The 13,697-nt window shown below is 42.2% G+C and overlaps 1 protein-coding gene across 2 annotated transcripts; it reads left to right on the top strand.

Moving 5' to 3' along the window:
- The first annotated feature begins 364 nt into the window (after positions 1–364).
- znf622 (zinc finger protein 622) lies at positions 365–12,638 on the top strand. Of its 2 annotated transcripts, none has more exons than XM_085437975.1 (7): positions 365–560; positions 1,290–1,872; positions 2,055–2,339; positions 2,514–2,676; positions 2,819–2,934; positions 3,918–4,061; positions 11,504–12,638. In XM_085437975.1, the coding sequence occupies exons 2-7, from the start codon at positions 1,296–1,298 to the stop codon at positions 11,635–11,637; spliced, it is 1,419 nt and encodes a 472-aa protein (XP_085294101.1). In that variant the 5' UTR covers positions 365–560; positions 1,290–1,295; the 3' UTR covers positions 11,638–12,638. The 2 variants fall into 2 exon arrangements, with proteins under 2 accessions (XP_085294101.1, XP_085294100.1); XM_085437974.1 differs by having other exon boundaries at positions 367–560; positions 1,290–1,878.
- The last annotated feature ends 1,059 nt before the right edge of the window (positions 12,639–13,697 follow it).

Genomic DNA, 13,697 nt, shown 5'->3' with positions numbered 1-13,697 from the left:
TACCCTTTCAGTTTATCACCCAGGTTAAACTGATTACCATCACAGATCTGACTTAAAAACAAAACCAAAAAATCTGCCCACAGTTAGTGGTTAGCACTATGGCCTCACAGCAAGAATATTTGGGGTTTACGTTGTTTAAATCCACCAGCTGGCCACGTGTCTGCGTGGGTACTCCTGCTTAATCCAAACGTCCAAAGACATGTCTGTGTCTCTTTATATGTCTCTCTCTCTATATATATTTAGCTCTCAAGTTGTTTTTCCTCTTTTTAAAAAAATTTTTTTTTTAACGGCTAGCCTTTGTTTTACTTGAGTTTCAGTTCACAATAAAAGCTTTTTGTTGTGAAAGATTAGCCATCCTTGTATAACAGGAACCGTTTTATACACGGTAGGTGGCAGTGATGCGCCAGATCAGAAAAAAACCCCACCACGAAAAGGAAGTTCAAAGTTCACCAGGAAGTCATCCTCGTGTTTTTGTGGTGTAGTTACGGCATTGAGACAGGTGCGCACATACCAGAAAGTGGTTAAAACACCTTTTTCGGAGAAGTCATCTCATTGAACAGGTGAGTAAATATTGGTGGAGAGTCGGTGGTGGTAATGTGCTGCTGTCGTCACCGTTACAAACGTATGATTTTAGCTGCTGTTAGCTTCAGTGTTTGCGGTGAAATGCGTGAAATTTCCGAGCTGGTTTCTGCCCAGTACGTTTATTTCGGAACAGCGCAGCGCCACCGTGTAAACACTGAATGTTGTAGCAGCTATTTTAGATTCAGTGTGCGTGTAGTATCGTTAATAATCTGCGTGGTTAGGTAAACACGTGACTTCACAACGCTAGCCGGCTAATGGCTAGCTCCGTATGCTAACCCTCCTAGCTAACATCCATATACAGACGGGTCATTAAAAATAATGACGTCATCACGTGTCTGAAAAGGAAATGTATAAACATTACACGTGGTTTTCTTTTTTTAAAAAATATGCATTTTATGGTTGTCACATAAAACAACGGTGAATGTTTGTACGTGAAAACGTCGTTTTTTCAGTTAATCTTGCATTTAAAATTCAGATTTTAAGGGCTAATTTTAATGGTATCGTTAAGAAGCATCAGAAAGGGCAAACAAGATAAAACATTTAACAAACTAGACATAACCAACTCCAGAGAACCAACTTTCTTTTAAATAAAATTGTTTACGGCTAAACATCTCTACATTGAGATGCCTGTGATTTTTTTTGTTGTTGTTGTTTTTTTGGGGTTTTTTTGTGCTATATGCTGAAAGTAAACCTACTTGAATCCCCAGGTTCCCATGGCCTCATATACTTGCATCAGCTGCCGAGTAGCTTTCGCAGATGGTGAGGTGCAGCGTGCACACTATAAAACAGACTGGCATCGGTACAACTTGAAGCGGAAGGTGGCCGACATGCCCCCCGTCACTGCTGAAAACTTCCAGGAACGTGTCCTCGCTCAGAGGGCCGCTGCTGACCAGCAGCTGACCGATGCATCAGCCACTGAGTACTGCACCATCTGCAACAAGAAGTTCTCCAGCGCCAATGCTTACCAGAACCACCTGCAGTCCCACAAACACCAACAGGCCGAAAAGCAGACCCTTCTCGCTGCCCAGAGGAGAGTGGAGAAGATGAATGAGAAGAACCTGGAGAAGGGGCTTAGTGATGAAAAGGTGGATAATGACGCAAGGAATAAGGCCCTGCAACAGGCGCTGAAAGAACAGCAGAGATCGAGCCCTGCCAAGCAAGACCATGCACAGACCTCACAAGGAGCAACAAAGCAGAGGACTGAGAAGCTGGATAAACCTCCCAGGATGATGTGGCTGGAGGAGCAAGCCAAGAGGCGAGAAAGAGAAGAAGGTGGCACAGCTGGTGAAGGTGAAGGTGAGCAGATTAAATGAAATAAAAAGCATTTCTCAACTGTCTGAATGTCCTGCCGCACCCACAGAACATTATAAACTGAATGTTGACATCAACACTTGCACTAAATTTAGAGGGGAAAAAGCAGTGAAAATGTCATGTTGTCTTAGTTTGAATGTATTTCCATAAAAATGTTGCAGAAGACTGGGAGGATGTAGATGAAGATGATGAGGGCGATGATGGTGATGAGATGGAGGCAGATGATGAAGAGGAGGTGATGGATCAGGAGGAGGGAGAGTCCACCGCTCTGTCTGACACCCAACCTCCCGCTCTACCCGGCTCCATCCCCGTCACTGACTGCTTGTTCTGTTCCCACCACTCCAAGTCCCTCATGAAGAACGTCACACACATGACCAAAGTCCACAGTTTCTTCATCCCTGATGTGGAGTTCCTCGTAGATCTGAAGGGCCTCATCCGTTACCTCGGTGAGTTTTGACTGTAAAATTGCAGCAGCAAGGCTTGTATTAATATAATGGTGTAGTTACAGAAAGATGTGGTCAGGATTATCACATACATAAAAAATAAAACATTCTTTTGCACATGAATGTTTTTTTTTCTTTTGTGCTCTAACAATTTTTTAAAATTTATTTGTTTTACAGGAGAAAAAGTCGGTGCTGGGAACGTGTGCTTATGGTGTAACGAAAAGGGGCGTTCATTTTACTCATCAGAAGCAGTACAGAGTCACATGTTAGACAAAAGCCACTGTAAGCTCTTCACAGATGGCGATGCCGCCCTGGAGTTTGCAGACTTCTATGACTTCAGGTAATAAAGACTTTTAACCAGAGCCTCTCTTTAATGTTTAGCAAATAGGGTCCTTTTTTGTTTAGTGGGAATGGATATAATGCATCTTGCTTCGTTAAACCCATCAAAGGCTCATTGATTTTCACTTTTCTTTTGCCAACAGGAATAGTTACCCTGACAGAAAAGAGGGGGAGGATGCTGAAATGGATGATGAAGAGTTGGCTGATGACAAGAACCTGGAATATGACGACGAGACGATGGAGCTGATGCTCCCTTCAGGTGACTTGAAATGAGATTAGTTTTTATAATTGGAAATCCTGGTCAAGTCTTAAATGTATGTAAAGGAATTATATGAATGCTTGCTCTATAAGCCATAACTCTAAACTTTTCATAGCTAACATAAAAATCGGCACCGATTTGGTTTTTAGTTGGTAATGGGTCACATAGATTCAGACCGCAATGCTGATTGTCCAAATTTAGATATATGCTGTGGTGTATTAACAACAACAACCTGTAAAATAATCACATATAAACAATAATTAATATTTGTAGTCCTTTTGGTCAGGAATGTTGAAATAAATTAATTTGCAAGACTCCACCATTGATTTTTTTGATAGTTTGCTCCGTCTGAAGAATGAAAGTTACTTTCAGTTAACAAGCTGTTGGAATTTGGGGGTTTTAGTAAGAGAAGAACACAAGAAAGATGTGATAAATTCAGATGATTCCAAAATTAAGGAATTAAGGCACATTCTGTAGTTTTAATGATATCTAGTCCTATGAAAATATAACCTGTTCAGACCAACTGCATCAGCTCATAATATCAATAATTTCATAATCATCCCTGTCTGAAATGCTGTGTACATTCTAAATTTACAAATTTGGAACCTATTAAAAACAACAGGCAACATCTTAATGGGTTTAGTAAATTTGGAAAATAATACATATAAGTATGTATTAACTTTGCCGTTTTTGTTGGGATTTTTTGGATAGTAAAAATATTAAATAACTATTACTAAAATCAATGAAAGGGTGAGCCACCAGCAGTACATTTGGATAACTGCTTACTCACTGCTGGCCTCTTCTATTTCCTGTTGATCTTATCTTAAGAAGAAAAATAATTAGCACTTTATCGTTGTCTGATTTGCCTTGTCCGACTGGAAAAACATGGCAGAATTGATTGCTGCTGCAGAACTGCTGAGCAAGTCTTTCTTTAGATTTCTCTGTTGTAACAGAATCCATGTCTTTGCTGTGTGTTTCTTCAGGTGCTAAGATTGGCCACCGCTCTCTTATGAGGTACTACAAACAGCGGTTCGGAGCCCAGCGAGCGGTGGTTCTGACCCACAATAAGAACGCCGTTGGCAGAGTGCTCCGGCAGTACAAATCCCTCGGCTGGGGAGGAGATACAGGTAAGAGTCAGTAAACACTCGTCAAAAAGCATGATATCATTTAGTTAGTAAGTTTTGTCGCAGCTCAATTTATGAATCACTTTTATGACTTTATGACAGTGCAGCCTGCTTGTTCAGCAATGAGTTGTCGACCCTGTTTCCATGTCAAAGCCTTTACTGTGTTAGCTTAGGCTTGTTACTCCTCCACATGCTGCGTAGACTGTGTGCGCCGTTCAGCAGTCATTCTACCCTTGGAGACCATTACTGTTAGCACTATTCTTTTGTAGCAAGCTGAGCTACAAGATGATGATGAAGATGATGGTTAATCAATGATGTTACTATGTCTTAAAAATGCAATAGAAGAAAATAATGATTCTAAGTGTTAAGAGGTTTAGAAAAAGATGTGGCTGTGGAAAGGTTTTTAATAAGAAACATGATTTTCTATAGTGCAGAGTAGGGCTGGGCGATATGACCCAAAATTCATATCTCGATATTTTTTAGCTGGATGGCGATATAAGATATATATCTCGATTTTTTTTTTTTTTTTTTTTTTTTTTAAGCCATAAGTTAAGAACAAAAAGAGAGTTCTTAGTCACACTGTGTCCCAGATGTCACACGGGCACTTTTATTTACATACAGCGTAGATATTACTCAAAAATAAATTATCAGCATATATTAAATAATCATGGTCCATAAATAAAAGAAAACAATGTTGTTTTTGTGCATAACAAAAAGCTCACAATTGTGCAGTCAAAATGTAAACTAATAGACGCTGAGCGTAATAACAAAGAGACAGATTTCACAGCTGCACCACGTCTCTGAACAGGTGCCATTTGTGGTCCTTATACACACACAGTACGTATCACTCCGCGAGGCTCCTCCTCTGTAGCCGTAATTCTCCGACAATCCATCAAGCGGTGCAGCTCCATAGCTTAGCAAAGTCATATTAAAACATTTTTTGACAGATTGCTGAGCGCTGTGTACCACATAAAATCGGTTCGCGGTCAGTAAGCACAACCAGAATTCATACATAAGGCGCACTGTCGATTTTTGAGAAAAGGAAAGGATTTTAGGCCGTGCAGCCCCTCTGGGCTGCATGTCGTTAGCGCGGTTAGCTCGCTAACACGTTGACGCCATCCAGCCCCACGCACGGTAACTCGCTAACGGAGATTTTCCGCTTTCATCTTGTCATTGCCTGCAGGTGAAGCTATGGGGGAGTTGTGTTCAGTGCAGGAGAGGCGAGGCCGAGTAACGTTGCGTAGAGACAAAAGTGGACGAAAGAGAGGCAAACCTGCGGCTCCACAAGTATAATTATAACGTAACATAGACTATATCGATATAAAGGATATTGTCACATCTTATATCTCGTATGAAAATATATCGATATTTTTTAAAAACTCGATATATCGCCCAGCCCTAGTGCAGAGCTGAATTTCCTCTGTTTATCCAATCATCTTTGAGGATCTTAGTCCAGATCATTATTCATTGTTGTATCGCTATGCTACAGCCTGCAGCATTATGATTTTCAGTTATTAATCCTTCCTCAATTCTTGTAAATAATACCCAGAAACTCCTGGGAGCTTCATTATTCAGCTGCTGTTGGTGATAAAGGTCAATAATAATAATAATTCCATTTATATAGCCCGATTAAAAACAGAGAGCCAAACAACACACAGCTATACAATAGAATACAATACAATTTTATATAGCACATTAAAACCAGAGGTATGCCAAAGTGCTTCACAGAACCAATTAAGAGCAATAACAGATACAAATACAATTAAAGCTGCAAGCAGCGTTACGATTATTGACAAATGGCATAACAAACATTTCCGAGCTCGAGTCTCATCATGCCTGCGACCTTTGGGAGAGATTGGACATTGTGTTTTTGAGTGACAGCAGATTACTGCTTTTTGGCGAGTGTTTGAAACTCCACGTGTCGCATGACCACCCCGTTTCCCTGAACGTAAAAAGCTTTGCAATTTAACATCACAAAGGTCTTTAGATTCCACGCACTGGAGATCGCGTCAATCTGACGAAATCCCTTGAAGGAGTTCGTCAAAATACGGAGCCTGAAAAGAGGGGAAATGTCCCCAAAATGACACATTAATTTTAAAATGGCTGACTTCCTGTTGGATTTGGGATATTGCTCCAAGAGACTTTTTTGTACATCTTGATATCTTCCATAAGCTTACCAGGTTTCAGACTCGTAGATGAAACACAGAGCAGGGGCTGATGTTTTGACATTTTGTAGGGGGTGCTGTTCAGTTTTGCGCTATTCAATGAAAATGATCACAAAACAAGAGCTTTCATGACATTGGAGCTGTGTGCCAAATTTCAAGACTTTTTGAACTTTCCAAGCCCACTTCATCTTTCATGGTGAACAGCGTTGCCACCAGGGTGTGCCGTTCAGTTTAAAGTCACAATTTTCGCACTGAAGCATCATGAGGGACTGATGGTGATATTCATCGCTTTTGAGGTGGCCACGACGAACCTGTGAAAATCAGTACAACAAAGTGTAAGACATGACATTTCCTGTTCCAACTAGGTGGCGCTCTGCGTATTCCTGACAATGGGCATATCAATCTGTTCAGGGCGGGTCTGGCATCATGTCTGTAAAGTCTGGTACTGATCAGACTGGATTTCATTGAGTTATACTAATTTGTTTCTTCATGGTGAGACATGAAAATTCGCCATGCTGCTGGGGTCACACCCTTTTGCGAAAACTCACAGCTTTCACTGTAACCCAAGACCAACTCCTTAATGCTTTCCTGGAGAATTTTGAGGTTGCAGATGTCACCCATCACAATACTGTATCCCAAAGTGTAAAACATGACATTTCCTGTTCCCAAAAGGTGGCGCTCTCCCCGATGTCAAATGTGGCAGTTGAAATATGTTCAGGGGTGGAGCTTTATCATATGTGTGCTCTTTGGTCCAGATCGGACAATGTATGACAGAGTGAGAGGCAATAAGATTTTCATGGCGAGTCATCGAAATTCGCCATGGCGCCACGGCCTCACCGTATCCCGAAAACTCAAAATCTCCGCAATTTAACATGGCCCAGGTGTGTAGTTGACACTGACCAAAGATGAAGTTTATGCAATCAAATCCCAAGGAGGAGTTCGCAGAAGTTCGAGGCATGGAAATGGCAAAATTAGAGCCAAAATGTCACCTTCACTTTTAAATTGCGGACTTCCTGTTGGGTTTGCGTCAATGGGCCCAGTGACTTTTTTGTTCGTCTCGGAATGATACACACGTGTGCCAGATTTCATACATGTAGCTCAAACGATGTGTTCGTAGGGCTGCATTTAACAACGCATAAGTGGCGCTCTAGAGCCATTTCCCAGTGCTCATATGTAAAACAATTAAAATATGAAATTTTTCACCAGACCTGATGCATGTGCAAAATTTCACGAGTTTTTGAGCATGTTTAGGCCCTCAAAAAGGCCCTTGTTTTGCCTGAATAATAATAAGAAGAAGAAGAAACGGAGCAGATACAATAGGGCCTTCGCATTCTCAGTGCTCGGGCCCTAAATGGCAATATATTTGCTAACAATAAATCGCAGAGCAGAAGATCAGTGTCAACACAACAAAAAAAACAAAAACGCCACCTTCTGGCACTATTTGGCAACTGAGCTTTACAGTTTAATTCTGAAATACGCTTTTACTCCCCAAATTACTGAGCATTAATATGATTGCTTCCACTGATGTCAGTGCTTGGATGATTATCATTAGGCATCAAAGTTGGACTGGCTCTGCACCAGGACTTGTACTGAGCCAGTGGGAAAGGACTGCCAAAAGAAAAATTCATGCAAAGATTCCCCCCTTAAAACACAAATGGCGATGGACCGAGTAGGTGCCCAGTGGTTGTTATACAATCTAATATTTTGTTGGACCACCTTTAGCAATGCTGCAGACAGGCAGGCACACGGCCCCTACCCTCACTAACAGCTGAAGTAGTTGATGTTCACAACACTGAGCAACACTTTCCAAATGTATATGTATAGTTCTTATCCCAGTTGTAGTAGTTTAATTCTTTTTCTCAATTGTTTTCTTTGCTTGATGCAGACTATTAGTTTGAACCTTCTGAAACAGAATAATCTCTTTTCCACAATCATGGAATATGTCGTCCAACATGTTTTTTTTTTTTTGTTTGGGGTTTTTTGGGTTTTTTTTTGTTTGTTTGTTTTTTAACCCTCCTGTTATGTTGCGGGTCAGATTGACCCAGAACAGAAGAGATGTCACACGTCATCTGCATCACTACAGAAAACAAAAAAAATAAAAATTATAAAAGAAAATTGTAAAATAATCAATGCCAGTGTTTCTGACACTTTTGGATGAGTAAATTTGCCCCGGGTCAAATTAACCCAGGACCATAAATGGTGTTCCAGGAAACCAACATAACAGGAGGGTTAAATGCGAAGCATCAGTTAGGATTGAAACATATTAGTCACTGTTAATTATGTGGTTCTTACTTATTTACTAAGTTAAACCCATTTGTAAACAGATTTGGTAGCTTTGCTTTGTTTGGCTGTCTTCTGTGGAACAAACTAGACTATTATGCACAGATAGGACCAACAACAGTGCTAGCTGTTTGAAGTTAAGCCACACATGCACAAATGATTAACTGCCATTATTTCAGTCATATAACATTTATATTAATGTATAAAATGTCAACCTTTTTTGGAGTGGTAAAGGCATTTAAAAAAACACTTTTGCTCAATATTTGCAGGGACATATTGAACAATTATTTAGCATCGAGACTCATTTTGGTAAATTTCTTTTTTTTTTTTTTTTTTTTTTTTTTTTTTTTTTGCCTGTCCCGTTTGGCTCTTTTGCCATCAGAATTGTTGTCTAAAGGCAAAGAAAGATGCCCAACGGATTTACTTTACCAAATTGACCATCCCAGCCTTGCCGTAATGGTCCATTTGATTCACCTTTTATTGTTTATTTTATTTTCACTTACTGAACATGGGACAGACTTGACTGGGGGAAAGAAGGGGAGAAAGAAAGAGGGAAAGAGAAACAGCTGAGAAGAGGGACGGGGGAGAAGGGCAAAAGACAAAAACCAACAGAATGAGCAGAAAAAGAAAAAAAAGAAGTAAAAAAGAAAAGAAAATGCATATATCAATCACCTGGATCACCTGCTGAGAAAGAAAAAAGAAAACAAGCAGAAGAGAACAAGAGTAATAGAATAAACAACATCACAATGATATATGGGAATATGACAGTAAATACTAAATATTAAACATTATTGTGCAGCACATAAGATCAACAGAACACAGTGTGCTTTGAGGTAGGAGCCAAAAAGGGTGTAGTTTGTGAGTGTGATCACCCGTGTGTACACCTGTGAGCATGGACGCGCTTGTTTTTTGTTTTTTAAAAGGTTCCTTCATGTAATGATCTGCTAGAGGGTGTGGGGGGGCCACAGCCCCGTCCTCCAGGGCATGAAGCAGGTATGGAGGAGATCAAAACTCCAGACATCCAGAGGCCCCCAGAACACAAGAGACCAAGGAAGACCCACAGAGGGGCAGCCGCGCCACTGTCCCAGAAAGAGCTGAGGAGAGTCCCAGATGAGGGCTCACTCAGCAGCCGCGGAGCAGAAGCCAGGGGGAGTTGCAGTGACGCGCCCGTGAGCTCCGCCGGCAGCCAGCCGTGCCTGAGTGACCGAGCCCCAGGCCGAGAGGCCGGGGGCACCCCACCTCCGAAGTGGCCCGAGCAAGCCCCAGGCTCCAGGCCCCGATAAGCGGCCGCCAAGGAGTGAGCCGGTGTGTACCTGGACGCCCATCCCCGGACACAAAGAACCACCAACGCACCGACGTCTGAGGGAGTCCGCCACTGGCAGGGGAAGTGGTGGTAGGGGGAGATAGGCCTCCAAACCTTGGAGGGCCTGAGATGTCCCCAGAGAGGTGGCGTCTGATACCCAACCTGACATATAGACACAGACATACAGGCACACACAGACACAAACATCCATTCCCACCCTCATGCTCTCATATGCACTCACTCCACACTCAACCAACGTGGAGACAGACATAAAGAGACGCTGTACACACAATCACACTCCCCAAGCGTACTCTACAAACCGGGTCTAGGTACCCTTGCCCCTGGAGGGGGGGGAACTGCACCCAGACCCAGGTGGTGTTACCCTTTTCCCTGCGGTGGGGGGAGGCAGACCGCCCCGACTCCGCAGCAGCAGGGAGGCCCCACACTCCAGACCGCAGTCGGACGGCCAACTCCTCCTCCTAGCCCCCCCGCTCCAGCAGGTCGCAGAGAATGGGGGTGAGAGAAGACTCCAAACCTCCCTCCACCCGCTCATTGTAGTGTTGATGCATGTGTGTTTTAAGGTGCATTTAAAACCCAGGAGGGCATGGAGCTACCTGCCAGAGAGCAGCAGGTAAGCGCATAGTCCCTCCTGCTAGCCCTCAATGTCTACGTGTATTTAACATTGAGAGGTGGGCAACGACGCCAGGGGTGGGGTGTACACCCTGATGGTACTTTGGATTCCGTGTATCGTGCCCACCCCCAAGATCCTATATGTATGTGTAATGAGAGTGTGAGTAATGTGAATGTCTAAGTTGTGGGATAAAATTGAGGCAGAGGCAGCCAGAAGGGGACAGAGGGGGGGGGGTGGCCTCCTCTGCACCCTGGTGACATACCCCTACTCCAAGGTGGGTGGTTGTGATGGAGCGGGAAGAGGGAGGCAGCTGGAGATGGGGAGGGAAGGAAGGGAGGGGCAAGTGACCCCTCCCTGGGGCCAGCTCCCCCGCTGACCCCAGTAGGCACCCCCATACTCCGCGACCCACCAGGGAAAGGGGGCCCAGGCCCATCCAGACCGGGGCCCAGCGCAGCAGCGCCTCCCGGCCCCACAGAGCCCAGGACAGTCCACCCAACCCCACCACAGAGAAAACTGCACCCACCCCACCATCCACTCATCTTCCAGACTACATAAGACAATAAACACCCAGGCTGAGATCTTCCTCCACCTCTCCTGTATCTCCCCCTCCTGTAGAGAGATTTTGGTAAATTTCTAAGGAGTTCCACAGAGCATTGTTTGATGGCTTTAGATGTCGTTGGCTTTGCATGTTTCTCCTCTCTTTGCTGCACACTTTGGTGGCCCTGCTCCATGCAGCTCATCGCAGACTGTCCCATTTGGGCTGTTAAATAATGGCAACAATTTTTAGCTTTATTACTGTGGCCAGAAGGCGAACATGTTACATTTTACTTGCAAATAATAATGAAAATGTATATTTTAAGACCAAAAAAATGGTCACAAGAATCACTTATGACAAAATGTTAGCTTTACTGTTTTAATTTAAATTTGTGTCATTTGCTGCTGTCTGTGGTCGATGTGACACCTTGTGCTCATTGTTTATCAAATTTTAACTGAGAAAACCTCTGCGATTTGATATTCTGACACACTGCTCACATGTTACTAACTCCCTCATCTTTCTGTCTCTTAGGTAACAGTGCCCTCAATCAGAAACAGAAAGACATGCCGTATGTACAGATGATGAAGTCCAAGTGGATGCTGAAGATGGGCATAAGCCACAACACCATCAAGCAGAAGCACTTCAGAGCCCAAGTTATGTTCTAAACTCGGACTGAATAACAGGACGGAGCTAAATGAGAAAAGGACTGGCAAGCTCTGAAGTTTAACATCTTCACTAACTCCAAGAAATCAGGCAGATGTCCTTGAACAGTGGTAGGAACAGAAATCGGGCTCGTCAAACGCACAGACTGTATGAAAAGGATGGATGTGGCCATTGTGTCACTCACTGGTTTGTGAAGTCTTGTTTTTAAGCCTCAAACACAGAAAATTGTCAGTCACACTTTTAAGCGAGATGTCATAAGTAATGTGTGGATTAGACCAGGAAACCAAAAGATACTACAGGGTTATACTCTGGATCCTTATTTATCACAGGGTAGCCAAGACCTCAAATTATGTTCTTCTTCATCAACTATTTTACTCTAAATACGACCAAGATTCCCAAAATTTAAAATGTTGTGTTAAATATGAGTTGAAACCAGTGAATGCTCATCAGAAAAGGTCATAGATAAAGTGAAAAAAATGCAGGTTTCAAGCATTTCTCCATTGGGTCCACCCATCTTTTGTGTACAGCCTATACTGAAAACCTGATTACAGTCATTCTTTGTTGCGTTTAAAGTAATGCACTAATGCCAGTTTTGAGGGTTGACGATTGCAGGGAATCTTTGATGTGGTAAATCTTTATCTTTGATCTTCGATAAAGCTTCTTGAATTTTTTAGAGCCTTTAATTTACTTTGGTAAAAAAAATCATCTGTCATCTCTCAAATGCTGCTGTACAAAGTGCAGGTTCTCTGTAAATCTCCTTGAAATTGTGATAGAGATCCTGGAAGCTCTTATCGACTTCATTTTGAAAACGGCCTGTTTGAAAACAGATCAAGGACACGAATCACATTTATGAGTTCTTTTTGAAATTATATAAATCCTGTAAAAGCTACATTACATAAATGATAAGAAACTGTTTTAATACTTTGGACAAAACTTATTTAACTGATAGGATTTCATCTTTGTCGTTCAACATGATAAATAAATGTTTGATATTTACCGCATACATCGCAGTCTTCCTGATGCAATGTTTCCTTACTTTTTATATTTTGTGTTTAAATAGAAAAAAACTGAATCTTTAAAATCAGCATTGTTTTGTTTGTGCTTAAATCAATCAACTCCTCATCCTTTCAACAATGTGACGATTGCTTCGCTTCCAACTAGATGAAACAGGCCCTTCATATGAGACATACAGTCAGGTGCATACGTTTTGTACAGTTACCACAGTGGATTTTGAAGCAAAAAAATATTTATAGTTGGGCAAAAGAATGATATATCGTGATAACGTCAGTCTGTCTGGAGGTTTCTTCGTCTTAATAGCGTTCTGTTTCTCTCACGTCCCTAATTGTTGTTCGGGGATCGTCTGATTGTTGGGGGTTTTCAATCTCAGAAATCGGGTATTTACATTGGAATATAAAGTGCCTTTCAGCCAAATGCTGATGTAAATGGACACTTATGCAACTTCAAAATAATTCTGTTCACCTAAATATTTTGAAGACAGCCTCTTAGGCCCAAGACTAGTCTCAAGATCAGAGCTTCTTCAACTGCAGGACGAGGACTTACGTGGTATCGTACAGGTGATTGCAATGTTGTGGTTGATGGATATACAACTATCATTAAGTCCAGTTCACAACAGTGGTTGAAGTTGGCAGTTATGACATATTTACTACCACATTTCTCTTCTTTGTTTCCCATTTATGTTTTTCTATCATTTTTAATTCACCACAGTCAGAGAAGCAACACCTCACTTCACAAGTATTTACTCTTATCAATGACACTTGGATGCTTGTTACTATATTTATTCTTTTTCATTTATGAGAAATTTGAAAACACTTTTTTTCCTCACTGTGACATTGCAATTTTCCTGCCATGATCACTCTGCTGCTTTCAGATACGTCAGATTTATCAATGACTCTGAGCCTCGTGCAGATGATGTAATCGAAAGCCGATTGGGCTTCGGCAGGATGCTGACCCACCGCGCTGCCACATTAATGAGCTCAGTTACTCCATTTGTTTGTGGTGCTCCACTTTATCTTTGGCAGGCTCTCCACTTCCTTTCGTCGGC

This window comes from Copadichromis virginalis, linkage group LG18, assembly GCF_057382275.1.
Source record: "Copadichromis virginalis isolate Kocher_CV1m ecotype Utaka linkage group LG18, C_Virginalis_male_GT1.1, whole genome shotgun sequence".
Taxonomy (NCBI): Eukaryota; Metazoa; Chordata; class Actinopteri; order Cichliformes; family Cichlidae; genus Copadichromis; species Copadichromis virginalis.
Note: the sequence above shows the minus strand (reverse complement) of the source record. Positions and strands in the feature narration are given on the sequence as shown.